This window comes from Seriola dumerili, unplaced genomic scaffold, assembly GCF_002260705.1.
Source record: "Seriola dumerili isolate Sdu_G_001 unplaced genomic scaffold, Sdu_1.0 BDQW01000025.1, whole genome shotgun sequence".
NCBI classification, from domain to species: domain Eukaryota; kingdom Metazoa; phylum Chordata; class Actinopteri; order Carangiformes; family Carangidae; genus Seriola; species Seriola dumerili.
The window spans coordinates 5,102,030-5,119,200 of NW_019174280.1; the positions used below are offsets into that span (position 1 = coordinate 5,102,030).

Consider the following 17,171-nt stretch of genomic DNA (forward strand, 5'->3'; position numbering starts at 1 on the left):
TATATATATATATATATAAATCTGGCTGTACTGTCCTGGAAATGACTTCTGGTAAAACTTATGGCTGCTTTGGGATGTGTGTGTACTGTATCTGTCAGCAGGCAAACCTCCAAGCTCTTCACCCCTCATTCTTTACACGTCCACTCCCTCACTTCCTTATTTGTCATTCTTGTCTCCTCTCACTCTCCTCTAATTCTCTCTGACTCTCCAGCCACTCCCTCCTCTCAACAACGTCTCGAGCACCATCTCGTCTTTTTTATCAGCGTGTCTTCTCCTCTCGTCCCTCCTCAATCTCTATTCCCAACTCGCCTGAGTGGTGTCTGCAGTCTCTCAGTCGCTGACACTGTCTGGGATTCAGATTTGTCAAGAGTCAGCAAATAAAGGCTGCAGAAACAACACTTCAGCACACACTGGAAGACACAAATAAACAGACGGGGAACAGAAATGCACGTGATCTCATGCATGGGGACATTCTCAAATCCAAATGAACAAATGATTTGTCACAGACACATTTCAAACACACACTTTAATAAGGGACTGTACAAAGCTTATTGTGGTGGTGAAGGAGGGCTGAATGTTCCACTTTGTGATAAAGTGGGTTATTGTTATTTTCTTTGAAATGCAGCATCTCCCCACAGTAAGTCACAATAATATAACTGTGTTTAATCTTATACACCAGTTCAAACCTTAAGGGAAACTCTGCTGTGAGCCACCAATGTAGGCCACACATTAATAAAACCCTGATACAGCGACAGAAGTGTTGTCCTCTGCACATGGTATGAATTGCATCTTTGGACTATGACGCAGGTCAAAGTTTGATGGAACATTTTATGTAAGAACCCAGGCTGCATCACGTTAGTGTGCAGTGCACAATGTTGGTCTGAAAGGTGGGAAAAACCCAATAATGGAAGACTTGAAATACTCTATATATTTAGAGGTCTCCTGCATCCTGGCAACAGCCCAAACTCCACTAATGAACACATTACACAGAGATATCAAAATGGCAATTGATATCTCAAATTGTAGTTTTAGGTGGAGTTATGGAGTACAACTATTTTGTCACAAATACTTTATCCTCCTGTTCAACATTTAAGCAGTTTCTCTGCTGCTTGCCTGGTTACATCACAGCAACAACAACAACAACTGTTGTTCAGGTTTTACAGCATGTAACCCCCCAGAAAAACACTCACATTTCTGCTTACATATAGATTAAACAAATGGGAAACAAGTGCAGTTACAGGCCTAAAACTGAAGGGAGCTAAAACTGAAAAACAAATTGTGGATTTTCACCATTGACCAATAGCAGACCATTTTGGCATTTTAAAGGGACGTTGAGCCAGAGTCCAATGAAGAGGAAGCCATTGTAGCTTAGATGAATCCTCCACAACCTCCTTGACCTCTTCAATAACTTTTTATTGAGAAAGAAATGGTGTTCAGTGGTGAACAAAATGCCGGGGAAGCAAAAGAAGTAAAGAGAAAAAAGAGAGTAAAGCTTTGGATTGGTCAGTGGTAACATTCACTGGGGTGAAATATGACATCACGATATAGCCTACACTATGACATACTGTATATAACATATCATTTCTATATAAGCGCTCCTGTTTGCATCTGAATCCAGGATGTAATGTTATACCTTTGTCACAGTGAAATGCACAACAGGCCCATGAAAGTGTGAGATCTAACAAAGAGCATCATGGGCCAGAAAATATTGAGAAACCGCAGAGCAGCTCTGCCACACTGGTTTAGCTGCAGCTACATGAGCCAAATTCACTCCATGTTAAATCAATATGATCGACAATTCTCAAGAAACTAATTATGTTAATTAGAATGATGAGATAAGGTGTCCTGTTTAACCTCTCCACAGTAAGGCACTTTAAAAACATGCGTATGGCACAATTAGGGGTTGCCTGCTGCACGGTTTTGTACAACTCATGCAAGTAATTCAAAGAGTTTTTTGTTTTGTTGAGCATGCACAGAAAAAGTAAATAGAGCCTTTACATAACAGATCTTTATCTGCTGAGTGGGTCAGTTTATTCTAATTAGCGAGAGAGTCATTTGTAACCACATTACGTTGTTATTATGAGTAGTTGTTAAATAAAAGGCTGTGTGTAAATGTAGACAGTGGGATCATGGACCTTCTCATTGCATTAAAGCTCTTTAAATGTGTATTTGACTCAACACCCCCCTGGAGTGACGGAGGAAAAGAGTCCAGACAGAGACAAAGGGAGACAAAGAACAAAGCAGAAACACAATGAAAGATTCAGAGAGAAACAGACAGTTTCTGTATGAACGAGAGTCAGAGCGGCGCATCCTGCTACACCGCAGTCTGAATAAAGACAGAGGAGCCTTATACCTACAAGAAAAAATAAACATACACGATGAGTGTGACACACTCTCAGACTCTCAGACCAAAACAAAATTCAATATTTACTGACATTGTCGCAAAAGCAGAAAAACATGTCAGAGCGTGTAAGAGCCGGAGGGGAAACAGCAGAGCAACACAGGACTGTGACTGAGCTTTAAAGTCTGACAAACATTACATTTCTATTTGATGTCTCTTCTTCTATAGTTTACTCCATCTATAATACAATCGTTTAACTATATTTACTGTATTTTTTCATTCAAAAAAAACAATTTATTTTTCTTTTGTGATAGTGAGCTACAAATGTTGTGTAGTCATGTAGCTAGATACTGTAGTACAGTGTATATTGTGCTTTTTTTTCTGATGTGATTTGGTGTGTAGTGAATTTTTCTTACATTCTGAATTATTCGTCTTACATTGTAAACGGCTGTAGTTACAGCTTCTGTGCTTACTTCAAATTAGCTCCACTCTCACCAATCACAACAGCAGCAACATGAACTTTAAGTAAAAAATGGCTGCCATGTGTATATACAGTAGGGGCAGTATCATTCTTATACATCAGGCATTTAAGTGCTGGGGAATTTAACAGTAAACGCTTATATAAAACACAAATAACTGAGGGAAACATTTGATTGGGACTTTTAAACTTTGGAACTTTTAAGCACAGTCATGTTGGCTTTTTCTCTGTCCTCATCTCAGTGTGTTACTCTTATGTTTTGTTTATTTTCTCTGTGGTCATTGTGGTCTCTGCGGTTTTCTTCTCTAATGTTTCATGTCACTTGTGGTTGAAATATTTGAATATGTTTTGTTTTTTGTGAAACCCTATTAATCATAAAACAATGTCATACACTTCCCTCTTTACCATTTGAAACCATTTTAGGATCAGGCAGATCAAGTCCAAATCTTTTCTGAAATCAAAACAGCAAGAGGTTTTTAATCACATCATTATTTTGATGGACAAGTCTATGGTCTTTCTTTACATCTACACAGGTGTGAAGGGTTATGACACAGTCTGTTGTCTGATAGTCTGTCTTAATTATACTTTTATTGTAAACCTGGTACAACATGCTTTAGTAAGGCTGTTCTCAATTAAGGTCTTGCCATTAAAACTAATGAGAGTTTGAGAGTAGAGGCAGATGATTGGTCAGACAGACAGATCCAAAGGGGGAGAGGAGGAGGAGGAGGAGGAGGAGGAGGAGGAGGAGGAGGGAGGAGCTGTCTGAGGTGAGGGACATGACATGAATATCTGCACAGCCACAATGGCGGCCTGGAGATGTGCATGGGCAAGCGAGAGGGGTGGGGCTGCTCTCTGTTACGCAATGGGAAACCACTGCAATCCCCCCTCTCATTCTTGTACATTCACACAGGGCAAAAAAAATGCCACCCCACCCGTCCCTCCAACTGCTTCTCATCACACTGTACTTAGGAGCTATTTAACATACAAACTACCCCACTGACATTTTGTGTCAGCAGACAGTGTTTTCAGTGCACACACAGAGATACAACCAGCTTTGTGTGTGTGTGTGTGTGCTTATGTTTTGTGAAAGAGCAGTGGTGACAGCTGGGGGAAGGGAGGCACAGACAGAGAGGAGGACTCACAATGACTCACAACGAGGAGGAAGAGTAAAGGAGAACGAAAAGCTGCCGGCTCTCATTCACCTTGACATCCTCCTCTCAGATGTGAGGCGTCTGCCACCTCACAGTCACCTTCCTGCGATCGTGACCCCGTTTCTCCTGGTCTTAATGGTGCACCCACAGTCTTTTAATTAAGGCCACGCACTGTCTCTGTATCCTCAAAGGCACCAAATGACCTCTACTGTCATGTGGGGCTGTGTGTCTGTAAATATTTGTCAGGAATGAAGAGCAGGGCAAACACTGGCACCTGGTGGTGGAAGAGGGAGGACCGCAGCCTCACTGGCTTAAGTTTGAAGCCACTGGATATTTATTGTGTTGTTTATCATTTGTGACAAAACAACAACAATAGAAAATCAGAAAAAGCACATGTATGATGAAACTGAAAAGTGGGTCAACTGTTTTGTCCAATGTCTTTTAAAATGATCAAATTCCTGCACATCACATAAGAAATCAATCACTACTTGTTAATATTCATTTACTAAATCTGCTCTCAGGGCAGCTTAAACACACTGGACTCTTGTAAATAGGTTACTGAAGTGATTTATTTATACACTTCTATAGGGTTCAAACTTAAGAAAGTGCCCTCCAGAGCCACTATAACTGTTTTCACAGGCTGAGTGCTGCTGGTGCTCAAAGGTTGTTTTTAGAAATAAAACATAATTCAGGGAATGTATTAAGAATTTATGCAAGTGTGAGTTATATTGCATTAACTGTCTATTAGGAAACAGACAGAGCAGTCAGAGGGAATTCATCAAAGTGAGTTTTAAATCTTCCCAACTACATGGCCTGCAGACCAGAGGTCACAGAACATTTGCTCCCAGATCAGGAGCTAAATAATAATTATATAACTTTATAGCATTTGCATTAATCTGGAGAGGGTCTATAAATGGAGATGATTTAATTCTGTGGTTTAGGGGTGGGCGTCCAGCAAAGACAACAACGCAGAATGACCAAAACCTCAGAGTAACAGCTACAGGCAGGACATCATGCTCTAAACACCTGAAAGATTATTAATATTCATGTGCCATTAGCCAAAGCACATTGTGTTTGTCTGTGCTTGTGATTTAGATGAAAGTTTAAACCACAAATTTAACCAAAGCTAAATGTAACCACCACAGGAGGAAACATGTAAAAGCCCAGTCTCTGCTGTCAGAGTCTGTGCTCTGTACAAACGAGTAATATAAAAACACAATTTAAAGGGGAGAGAGTTGTCAAGTAGTGGTGCTGTGCACCAATTCAGATTAGAGCTTTAATCTGAAATAAAGCATGGGTCACAAAACAGACATTGCATACAGACATTAAATGTATTTCACTCTCTTTTCACATACATAACAAAAATGACGATTGTTGAAAGGGATCAAACAACAATCACATATGTTAACACAAAATAAAATAAGTACATTACTCCACCAAAGTATAACATTTTTGATTGAAGACTACATTAAAAATATATCATTGCACAAACATTTGGTAAAATATTTACTGTAAACAATCTTTTCTAGTTTTTGCTCAAGATTGTGTTCAATCTCAAATTTAGTGTTTTTCATTTTCTTTAGCAAGTACAAATCTGCATGTAGTCTCTAATAATCATAGACATGTTTTCCATGATTATTAATTATCTTCATAAAGTTTGATTAAACCAGGTTTGCTTATTTTCACAAGTGCAGTTAACATTTGTATCAGTAAACGACATCAGTGTTTACATAAACGTAGAGATAACAATGTGTAACCAGCAGCAGAGTGTTATCCGTCCTCAGGGTGCTGAGAGGAAACTTTCTCAAGTTGAAACTGAAAACAACAGGTCCTTCTTTGCGGGGGAAAACAAAGAGGAGAAGGAGTTTAGCGAAGGCACAGCTGGCCTCAGTGGGTGGCAGTCGGTTTGTACACGGTTTCTCAAGTGTCCTTGAGAAACACAACGCAACTCTCTCTGCACCAGTGGCTCTGTTAACTACAGCCGCAACACTCTGCACCATCTGATGAATCACAGCTCTCAGAGTGAAGTTACTAAACCGACAATGACAATCAGTAAAAAGTCGTCATGTTGACTGGATGAAAGGTCGGTATCAGTATAAATACAATATACTTTAACTGGAAAGTGGTTTGACCTTTGATGGTTACTGTTGAAGGGCTACTGGTAGTTTCTGACCGAGAACTTGATGCTGCGGTTCTGGAGGCGGTCGATGAGACTGGTTTTATAGAAGGCGGCTCCTGGCGTGTACACACCTCCCCTGTCAGTGACGGGAGAGAAAAGAGGGAGATGCAGAGGAAGAGTGGGGCGATACTTGGATAAAAGTGGAAGGCAGATATAGAGAAGACAAATCTTTCCTATTCATGACAGAGAGGGGAGCAGAGTAAAGGAAATAAAAAAAAAAAAGACAACCGACCTCCTGGGAAGAGAGTGCAATTCATTCAGCATGGTTACAGCTGCTTGCACCATAGCAGACACTGTGGCTACATAACCGGGCTCTGTCAACAACGAGAAACAAACATGGAGCCAAAAAGTTTTAAAAATGTCTCAAAATGTTGCAAAATATTGTTCATAACACAAAACACACTGACAGTTGAAGGTATTATTTCCACTATGAGGTGCTTAAAGAATAAGTCTGGTGATATTTCATATTTTCCTTACTGTAAACAAAACCAAAACCATCAATGAATGTATCTCATTAACAAGTGCTGTGTGTGTATCCACAGCCTGATCTACATGTAGCTTATTCTCCTGTGCCATAGACTTCCATTAATGTCCAAATATCATTAATACACATCAATTATTCAGTGTTACACTGAGTCACATGTTCCTTTGTTACCATGAACACACGAACACACGAACACACACACTTCTTTTCTTTTGACTCAATCCCACATGCACCATCCAGCTGCCATAAATTCTCATTTGTTCATATTAATCCGCAGCTGAAAATAGTTTTTACTCCTGTTTGAGTCATGTTTGTGAAAAACTACAGTGCCCAGCAGTTGAATGACATGAATTGTATGACAGCTATACCTCCATAGTGAACAAGTCTCACCTGCTCCAACAACCTGAGTGCAGATCTTAGCGTTGGGTGGTCCCTGTGAGGGGTCCGTGCCCTCCGAGTATCCCTCCCCAAAGAACGTCAGGCTGAAACAGGTGTCTTCGATCTGAGAGGAGAGAAACGATAACGAGAAATGATGAGAGGGGAAGTCGAACAGTGAGCAACTGTGAGCAGACCAATCATTGAGAATCAAGCAACTTACTGTACAATGAAACATGTTAAATACATGATTACATGTTTGGGGTTGTTACTACAGAATTTACTGTCTTTAAAATTATTATTTTCAATAACTCATTGTGGTTTGTGCTGTAATCACATACACTTTTTTTTGTCACAAGCATAATATTAGAATAACTTAAATCTTAACCACCCTGACCAATTTTTTTGCTTTCAATTGATTTTGAGGCTCCCATGTACAAGAACTGTAAAACATCCATTTTAGGAACATTGTAATTCCACACAGGTCACAACAATGTGAATACATTTACTACAAAAATAAACTCTCTCACCTGCTTCATGGTTGGACCGGCCTTGCTAAACAAGCCAAAGGAGAAGAATGATGGAAACTTTGGGAAAGACAAAGAACCAAAAATCAGTTTGTTGTGCAAAACCCTATAATTAATATTTTCACTCCTTAACTCTTTCGCACTTTTCTTGGATTAAAACAAGCATTAAAACTGTATAATCCGTGTTTTTTTTTTTTATACATTTCTCTGCTTGCAAGCATCATAGTGTCACAGTTGTTACCACTCTGCTGCTGCTGTATTTAACATGAGTAGATTTGAGTAAGCCTTTCAGCTAAACAGCCACATCCAACTGTGACATTCATCCACATTTAAATGCTTGAAATAACCATCTGAAGTCAGTGTCTCAAAGCTTTTACTGTCTTTAATCAACTCCACAACCAAAGGACTAAATACCACAGAAGGCAGATGCAGTAAGCAGCTGTCTGAAAAATGATGGAGCTACCATGGTGAGGAGTTTCCTGCCCAGGCTGAATTTAACCATGACCCAGAAGAGTAGGCCGCCACAGAAGAACTTGGCGATGGAAAAGAGGCCGCCGACCCCAACGTACGCACTGTACTGGACCTGTGGGCAGAGAGAGGCAGGGGGAGAAGGAGAACGTGTATGATATACAAAAGGGTAATGAACGGTGACAGGGAGGGGAACAGATAAGGGGACGCAGATAACAGTTGCAGGTGAGGGGAAAATGAGAGATGAAGGGGAAGCGGTAAGCTGAGAGAGAAAATGGGGAGGAGGGGAATGGCACAGAAGAAAGGATAACAGATGAAAGTGAAGTGATAAAAGGAAAAGGGAGGAAGGCGGTGGGAGTGAGGGCGAGCAGAGGGGGTGAGGATGAAGAGAAGGACGAGGGTGAGAAGAAACACAGAGTCAGGATGAGGGAGCAGGAAGGAGGAGTGAAAGAGAGAAACAGTTGGAGGAAGAAAAAAGGAGCAAAGCAGGACGGAGGGAGGGAAGGAGGGCGAGACGAGATGAGATGTCAAAGGGAGTAATGAGCAGCGGGGAAGAAAGTGATGAATCACTACAGATGACTCATCATATTTCCACTCCGCTGGTAGATGGCGGTCTAAACAACATAATGAGATAGTTTCATTAAGGCCTGTGTCGCTGACTGTGATCAAAACAGTGACAGCTGCTGGAGCGGCTGACCTAGTTACAGGTACAGCGGGGGAAAAAAAAAGGTCTCGCTTCTCACTGCCAGGATGCAGAGTCTTCCACATATCTGAGATAAGAAGGAGAGTGTGTTGTTAATATTAAACCTTTTTGTGTCACTTAATGCAGCGTAGCAAACCGTGTTCCGCAGGGACACAGATAGTACTGAGATATTAGTGATTCATGCTCAGTTAGGGCCTGCCAAATTATTATATATTTAATATATTATACAATATTTAAATGTAAAGTCAACTTTGATTGTACCTTATGGTTGGAAAGCACAATGAGCTGGGGGATGGAGTGATTAACCTTCTTGAAATGACTGCAGATATCATTTGTGGAAGTGTACTGGCCTAGTTTCTAACCTCAATGGCACCTATAGGTACAGACTAGACTTACATCAGCATCACAGCCAACACATTACTGATATGTATGGTCGTTACTATTATAACAAGTAGATCACAGATTACAGTTGAATTTGCTCACAAACAAATATGGCATTACATAGACTGTGTAACCTTTGCTGAACAAATGGTATTTATGACGAATATTAGTATGTTTCTAACTATTGTACATTATTATTATTATTTTTGGCTCCCTAACAGCATCAGGTAAAGATGACTTGCATGAAGACTTGCATTTTGGTTAACTACATTTATATTTATTCGAATGTTAATTTACATTGTCCTTTTTATAAATAAATAAAAATAAGTTATTAAATTGAGAAGCATAGAGTCAGCGAACTGACACAGTGATGTCACTTATACAGCAAAAAAATGAGCTAACCATAAGCTACTGGTCAGACCAGAACAAGAACAGCTGCAGCAGTAAAACCCCTGAGTGGACTGAAGTGAGCAAAGGTGCAATTTGCTGATTATGAATTACCCTTTTCTCTTGAAAGAGGAAGAGGCTGTTAGTTAAATTCTTTTATCAAAGTTACAGTCTTGCTTTAAAGGTGCCCGTTTTCATGTTAAACACTGTATGCGTTACATTTATTTATTTATTTATTACATTTGCAGGGCTGATCCAATGTTCTACTAGCACTTGGAGAAGAATGCAGGTGATATGATCATTCTTCCCTATAACAAAGGGAGGTGCATGACAGCTCTATGACATCCCTCCCTCCCCCCAAGCTGTTCCACTGACAGTTGGTGGCAGTGAAGTGTGAAATAATGTCAACAATGGACCAGGAAAAGGTGAGGAGAATTTCAAAGTATTAAAAAAAGAAATCAGCTCTGATGAGGAAGGAAATGCAGTCAACATTTAGTCGCACTCAGGTGTAACTGTGTCCTACAATGCAGCTTTAACTACAACCACTGCAATCAATAAGTGGAAACATGGTCTCAGTCCTTGTGTTGTTATAATCTTACTGGCGACTGGTGTTCCTCCTCGTAAAGGAAACGCTGGGTTCTCTTGACTACTGATGGATCAGAACCCATAAACGGAATGGCGTACTGCTCAATCTCCTTGCTGAAAAACACAAAACCCCTGGACACACACACACAAATTACACAGAGAAAAAGCAAAGTGGTCTTCACTCTCCAAATCTATCTCTGCCTGCAGCAGCAGAACTTGAGCATATTTCATCCATTGATAGTCCTCTAAATCTGTCCCTCCATCCCTGCCAGGCCCCACGTCCCAATAAAATCTCACTGGATGTAACTCAGCCAGACAGTAATAGTTTGCAAATTGCAGCCATCTTGTGGAAACTCTGCACCTCAAAATGTGCTGGATTTTATACAGTAACATAAAGTTGACATGCAGTATATGTTTTGTGGCCCTGAGCCTGAACTGAATAGTCAAGATGGAGGTTTTCATTCCAAAACATCAACTATTTATTTTAACATTTGTACCACATTATGTACAATTACATTTCATTAAACTATATTTATTTCATGATGATTGCATTTGTTCAAATAACACTATATTGTAAATGAAGGTATCATTAACACTTTGGAATCAAACTATTGAAATGTAGGTCAAATGTAAAAAAAATATATCAGTGTCAGTGGGAAAATCCCTCTCTGCTTGTGCACTGAGGAAACACACTTACCCCTGTCTGAACTTAATGCTGCCAAGCCCCACATTCCAATAAAAATGTTATTACTCAAAATAAAAATGTTTTAGCCAGACAGTAATTGTCTTACCTCTTTTTGACTTTGGCTCCCACCACTGGCAGCGGCTTGTGGCCAAACTTCTTCCTCAGCTGGCGCAGAGAGCCACTATCTGCGAAGCCATACACAGCAGACTGCCAAGTGGCATCATGACCGGACGACCCCTGTGAGGATTGACAGCACTTTTTAATCGTCACAGGTCACAGTGCGGGAAAGCAATGCTACCCAATTTCCTCCTAATAAACAAATGATAACCAAAGCCGAAGACGAAGCCACCAGTTCTGAAACTGCAGTGTGATCACACAAAAGCAGCCAGTGGCACGTTGTGGTTATACATCAGCATATTTAGTTTAAAGAAAGATTAAAAATGTTATTGTAATATCACTATCCCCCAAAAGGACGATAGCTCCTGTGCTGACAGTATCTGATCTATCTCTCTGTTTACTCTCAATTTCCCCAGAGCTTTTGTTAGACGACCTTTCTGTCACAAGGATATTGATTCTTGTGCTCCATACTTGTGTTTGCTGTGAGTCATTTTTAGGAAATCAGTCCTCTTCTAACTGCTCTAATTCGTAGAAGTAAAATGCAATTTTTTTTTATTTCAAAAATGTATTCAGCTGGGGCGTCGAGTGGCGCAGTGGGGTTGAGCAGGTGCCCCATATGTAGAGGCTACAGTCCTCGCTGCAGTCGGCCCCGGTTCAAATCCCGCATCGGACGGCCCTTTACTGCATGTCATTCCCCCTCTCTCTGCCTCCCCATTTCCTGTCTCTCTCTACTGTGCTATCATAAAGGCATAAAAAGCCCCAAAAAAATACAAAAAAAAATGTATTCAGCTTTGTGCCTGCATTGATATTTTCTGACATGTTCTAATATATACTATTCATGATTAGTCATATCCTTATTGTCTTTACTTTGTGCATTTATAGTGACAGCTCAAGGAGAAAGTGTAACAGATTACATTTCCCATCATGCAGTGTAGAAGCTGTAGTTGTTCAGGCTACCTCAGGCCCACTGCTTATTTTCAGGAAGCTCTCCACAGCTGTCAGTGTTCCTGAAATCAGATAAAACACACAGTTGAAGGCCGCACTCCAGTTAAAGTTTATCTGGATGGAAAATAATAATTCAAACGCAACGTTCTGCTAAACTTGCCATTGTTGACCTTTGTATAAATTGAACCAAAAAAATTCTGACTCTATTTGTTGATAAATGAAAAATCTGAATTATTTATTAAGAAAAAAGATTTTTCTGCATTTGTAACTTGTGTTGTGTATAAAAAATAACCTTGCAAGCACTGCAGTGTTCGGCGTGTCTAGTGATGTACACCTTGATTTAGTGATTTTTACCTTCAGTGAATAAACCGTTTACAGGCTTTTGATTCATAATGGCTGACTTCAACCTGTCTTCTGTTTCCTACCTTTGAACTGCCTCTGTGTGTAGAGAATTCCCAGGTCTGCCGGTATGGAGTCGAAGCCACAGCTGCCAATCACATACACTCCTCTGTCCAAGGCGTTAGTGTGATACTCCAGCTGCATGCGTTCTAGGAACTGTTAAGGACGGACATTCATGTACAAAAATCAAAAATGCACAAAAACACAATGAGATGCAAATACGGTGTGATCTTCAGTCGACTTTAGGAGCAGTCATAACCAGGCTATAAAATATGATATAGAAGAAAAACATGGGAATGGCATTTAACCACACACTACCTGAGGCTCCCCACAGATGTCTACATAGTGAGCTCCATTTTCTATGCAAGCTTTCACCACTGGTTCGCCGTAAAATCTGTACTGAAAGTACAAAGACAGAATAGAGAGCATTGTTCAAATACAAACCACATGATATATGAGATATCATCTCTTAGTTTCCTGTGTGTCACTCCCTGACAAAATACTTACTGGTCCCACACAGTTGAGAATGACCACACCTTGTTGGCACATGATGGCCAGTGATTCCTCAATAGACACATCTGCAACAATGATCTCAGTGTCTGTCCTTAACTCGGGCATAGCTGATAAAACAGAATAGAAAATATTTCACTGAATGTACAGTGGATAACTCTTACACATAGCCCTAACCTGATTTGTATGGTGTGTTCATGTCGGACTAGAACTGCTAAACCCCTACATTCAATGTACTGAAGGTAGGCTGAAAAGCCTTTTTGAGCCACCTGTATTCCCAGGCTATTACCAACAAAGCTGAAAAGATTAGATATTATTAAAAATGAATATAATATTGTCTCAGTGCTTACAGTTGCATATGATAAATATGAAATGGGGGGTTCCGCTGTAATAACCTGACAAACTGTCCATTTATGAAGCTAGCTAGGAGTTTTGGAGCAAAACAATTACTAATATTTAGGGGTCAAGTACAAAACTTCACTTCTAGCAACATAACCTCCCACAGACGACAACAACAGCTCAGCCTGCTGCCTCTGTCAGTCAGCTGAGTACAATATCCTGCGGCAGTGACACATGGCCTGACATTTGATCGTTCAGGCCTGACCGCAAACACTCCTGTCTGAGTTAGCTACAGTCCAGCCTGTTAAGCACATACACAGCCTCCCTGCGGCTTTTTCCAGCACTGCTTCCAGACGCTGTCTGCTTCTCCCGGCCACGGCCCATTTCAGAGAGCTGTCCCCGGGTGTCTCCGCGGCACATCGTGCGACTTCCTCAACAACAAACTGCCCTGTGAACCCTGTGGCACCGAAAATGATAATGTGGTAAGGTCTGTCAGAGGTTGCGGCCGCCATTGTTTACGTTTAAGTTCAAGGTCCCGCCGCCTAGCAACGCTACTTCCGGTTGTGTGCGCTGATTGGCTGAGAACGGACGTAATGCTCTTACATAATAAACGTACACCTCATAGGCGGAGCGGGGGGGGGGGGGGGGGCTTCATAGTTGCCCAGGAAAAAAAAATCATCCTAAGCCTGTATTGTATTTTGAAAATAATTTTTCTCTGTCTCCATCATTCTGAAACCACAACACAGATTTTGACAATGACTAATTTTCACTACTGTCAGATAGAGAGGCAAAGATTGTCTGATGTGTCTATTTTGAATTTACACGACATAGGTGGGGAATGAATTTGGCATAAACAGCATCACTTCTCTTGACACCGATTTTTGTTACACTATGCTGAGTACAGTTCACAGATTTAATGTTTAGATGACAAATCTACATTTAAATCCAGACCATAATAATATGTGCTGCTCTAACTGAGCAGTCATGGATCCACAAAAAGGCCAAGTGAATGTCTTCATGACTCTGAACTGAATATTAGGCCGAATTGAGAACATTTACTGTAATGATATTACATTTCTTTAAAGAATAGCATCATAGGATAAACAACATGTACATGTACTGTGATATTATCAGACAGTATTTTGTTTGATCTACTACGGATCACTCTGTTCTTATTCCCTCCTCTTTTCTTCTGTCACTCTCTCAGCTCCACTCATCTCTCCCTGGAAATGTCCTGCTGACTGCTTCTGCTGCTTTGCTCATATTCATCAAGTCAAGTCCAGTGTAATCCTAGATCACCTGTGAAAAAAAAACATTGCTATCATGGAATTACATTTTCATTTTCAAGTTTCCATGATTATCTTAATAATCCCCAATAAGCTCCTATAATGACTTTAATATTTATAATTTTAGCCTGTTATTTTTCCAGATGCTTTGAGGATGGAACACTACATCATAATCAGGGATTGTGCATTTAAAGGAGAATCCAACCCTTTTTAAGAATTCACATTTCTTATTCCTGTGCCCCAGAACAAACTGGTGAATATTTGTGAACATGCAGCAGTAAGAAACCAGAGGGAGAACCTTGAAATGTGCAATGTCATCCCAGTTTGCTCTATAACAATGAATGGGGATCTGATGCTGTGAGGCCATAAAGTAGGCCTATTTGTGTAATTTCTTACACTAAAATGAATGTTTCACATTTTAAGCTTTATATCCAATTCAAAATCTGAATGAGACCTGTTAGGAGGAACTCTACACAGCTACTGTAGATTTTGGGGTTAGTGAGGGAATTTAGTGGCTCAAAGTCATTTCAGCTATATAACTTCAGTAGCCTGACTCAATTAAAAAGAGTAATGCAATTCCTGCGTTCCACATTTTCATTTGTCACCTCTGACATTTAATCAATACACATCTGTTGATTCTTCACAAAGTCAGTGCCGCTTGTGTTAATCTGTGGATTCTCTCTGATTTCTAGCTTTAGGACAGATAATTCAGATTTAACTGTCCTCGGGCCCAGGAGTAACATATGTGACATTTAAACCTTTCATTTAGTCAAAATTGCTTTCAAATCAATGAACTGTATGTTCATGAACGCTGTGATTATTATTTATTAGTAACTTGAACATCGTGCACAGCTGCTGTTGGACTTATACTTGCAGTTTTCCTTCACTTACCACGGCAGATTATTGATTTTTGTCGCTGCTTGTGGACTTCATGCTGGTTCACTCTGTGTCCATGAGAATGTGAGTTCTTGTGTTGTGTAAATGTGTCATTTAATAAAACAGCATGTTATGTAATCTGATTCTATCCTGCATCTAAGTGAAGGCGTGGCTGGCGTGGGGAAAATAGCAGGAAATTAACAAACGCCGTGCGGGCCCACCGCAGGCCGAGGTAAAAACACTCTGAAACCTCCAGCACGCTTTATATGCTGTATGCACGAAGAAATCAACTGCCCGTTACCGGAAGTAAGTCCGACTGAGTCAGAGGCTTTGAATTTACTTTCTCAGCAAAGTGGTTCGAGAAAATGTTCATTTCTTGATGCTTCATGTGAACAGTGCGACATTTACTGGCCTGAATGTAAAACAGGCAAACGCAAACGTTTGTATATCACAAACTGAATATCAGTAAAAGGGAAACCATGATTGTAGTTTATATTCTAAGTATACATTTATAGTAATTACTGTAAAAGTATGGAGGTATTTTTGTGCCTCATTTCTGAGCGCGCACAGTGGGACTTTCTGTGCACAGACACCTGTTCTCCTGCTGCTCTTCAGTCCAGTAAAGTAAAGACAATAAGAAATTAAATGCAGAAATCCAATTAGCATTTTCATTTTCTCATACTCGTGGGCGTTCCTTGAATGAAAACTGAAAAGCTATTGACTTAACCTGCTCTACAGTGACAATATTCAAATACAATAAGCAAACAGCGCCCACGGCCCATTGCATTTACATTTACATGTCACTTCTCTGCTTTGGGGTCAAAATGAAAATGCAATCTGTCAGTCCTCTCATCAAGGCAAGTCATCAGTTAGGATGTAACTTCCTTGTCACCTGTTTTAGCAGCAAGTCATAAATGACACAAAGGTCCACTGTGATATGCACTATTTAGTTTTGTTGAAAACTTTGTGGAGTTAAACAGAAATCTGTCAGAGCAGTTGAACAGCTTCTCCCACTCTGTGTGACGTCACTTATATGCATTTAATATTTTTACATCTTCAGTTTATGATCAGAAATATTAAAACTCTTTTAGTTTTATATTTTCTTTGAGTGGGGGAAATTTCCAGGGATAGATGAGTGGAGCTGAGAGAGTGAAAGAAGAAAAGAGGAGGGTATGTGAACAGAGTGATCCAAGGGAAGATCAAATAAAATTCTGTATGATAATATTACAGTACATGTCCATGTTGTTTATCCTATGATGCTATTGCTTAAATAAATGTAATATCATTGGAGTAAATGTTCTCCTGTTGGCCTAAAATGAATGAATTTCCTGTAGGGGATAAATAATCTATCTATCTATCTATCTATCTAATATTCAGTTCAGAGTCATAAAGACATTCACTTGACTTTGTTGTGGATCCATGACTGCTCAGTTAGAGCAGCACATATTATTATGGTCTGGATTTCAATGTAGATTTGTCATCTAAACATTAACACCTGAACACATTAGTCCATCTTTTATTGAATGTAGCAACCATCTGTTTTACGAATTAGCCTAAATAAACAATATATAATCTCAAGTGAATGTGAAATATGACGGGTAAGACACATGCTGGTCAGACTTTGCTGGATTGTCGACACAATAGTTTTAGTAGCTCTACCCACACAGTACGTTGCAGTATGACTGCAGCAGTTTGTATGTGAGTGAACTTTCTAGAGAAAACGGTTGTTCATTCTGAGGTGTACAGTGACATCTAGTGACGAAACGTAAGTATTACATGTAGGGAATTGGTGGCTGGTGTCAAACCCCTGAAGAGCATGAATATACAACCATATTCTACTAAAAAATCTTTATGATTATTAAATTGGACACATTTAATTTAAAGTTTAGAGATTCTTTTCACCAACCATGCCACAGTTAAAACAAGCCTTAAAAAAAGAAATCACAATGGCAAAT

At 39.9% G+C, this 17,171-nt stretch overlaps 1 protein-coding gene across 3 annotated transcripts; it reads right to left on the minus strand.

Annotated features, from left to right (window-relative positions):
- Positions 1-5,267: 5,267 nt before the first annotated feature.
- LOC111240314 (saccharopine dehydrogenase-like oxidoreductase) lies at positions 5,268-13,574 on the minus strand. Of its 3 annotated transcripts, XM_022770277.1 has the most exons (12): positions 13,371-13,574; positions 12,713-12,825; positions 12,524-12,604; positions 12,232-12,361; positions 11,819-11,868; positions 10,851-10,981; positions 10,074-10,191; positions 7,999-8,118; positions 7,539-7,595; positions 7,024-7,135; positions 6,382-6,463; positions 6,025-6,225 (listed from the first exon to the last, which is right to left on the minus strand). In XM_022770277.1, the coding sequence occupies exons 1-12, from the start codon at positions 13,564-13,566 to the stop codon at positions 6,126-6,128; spliced, it is 1,290 nt and encodes a 429-aa protein (XP_022625998.1). In that variant the 5' UTR covers positions 13,567-13,574; the 3' UTR covers positions 6,025-6,125. The 3 variants fall into 3 exon arrangements, with proteins under 3 accessions (XP_022625997.1, XP_022625999.1, XP_022625998.1); XM_022770276.1 differs by lacking the exon at positions 6,382-6,463 and having other exon boundaries at positions 5,268-6,225; XM_022770278.1 differs by lacking the exons at positions 6,382-6,463; positions 13,371-13,574 and adding an exon at positions 13,066-13,145 and having other exon boundaries at positions 5,268-6,225.
- Between the last annotated feature and the right edge of the window lie 3,597 nt (positions 13,575-17,171).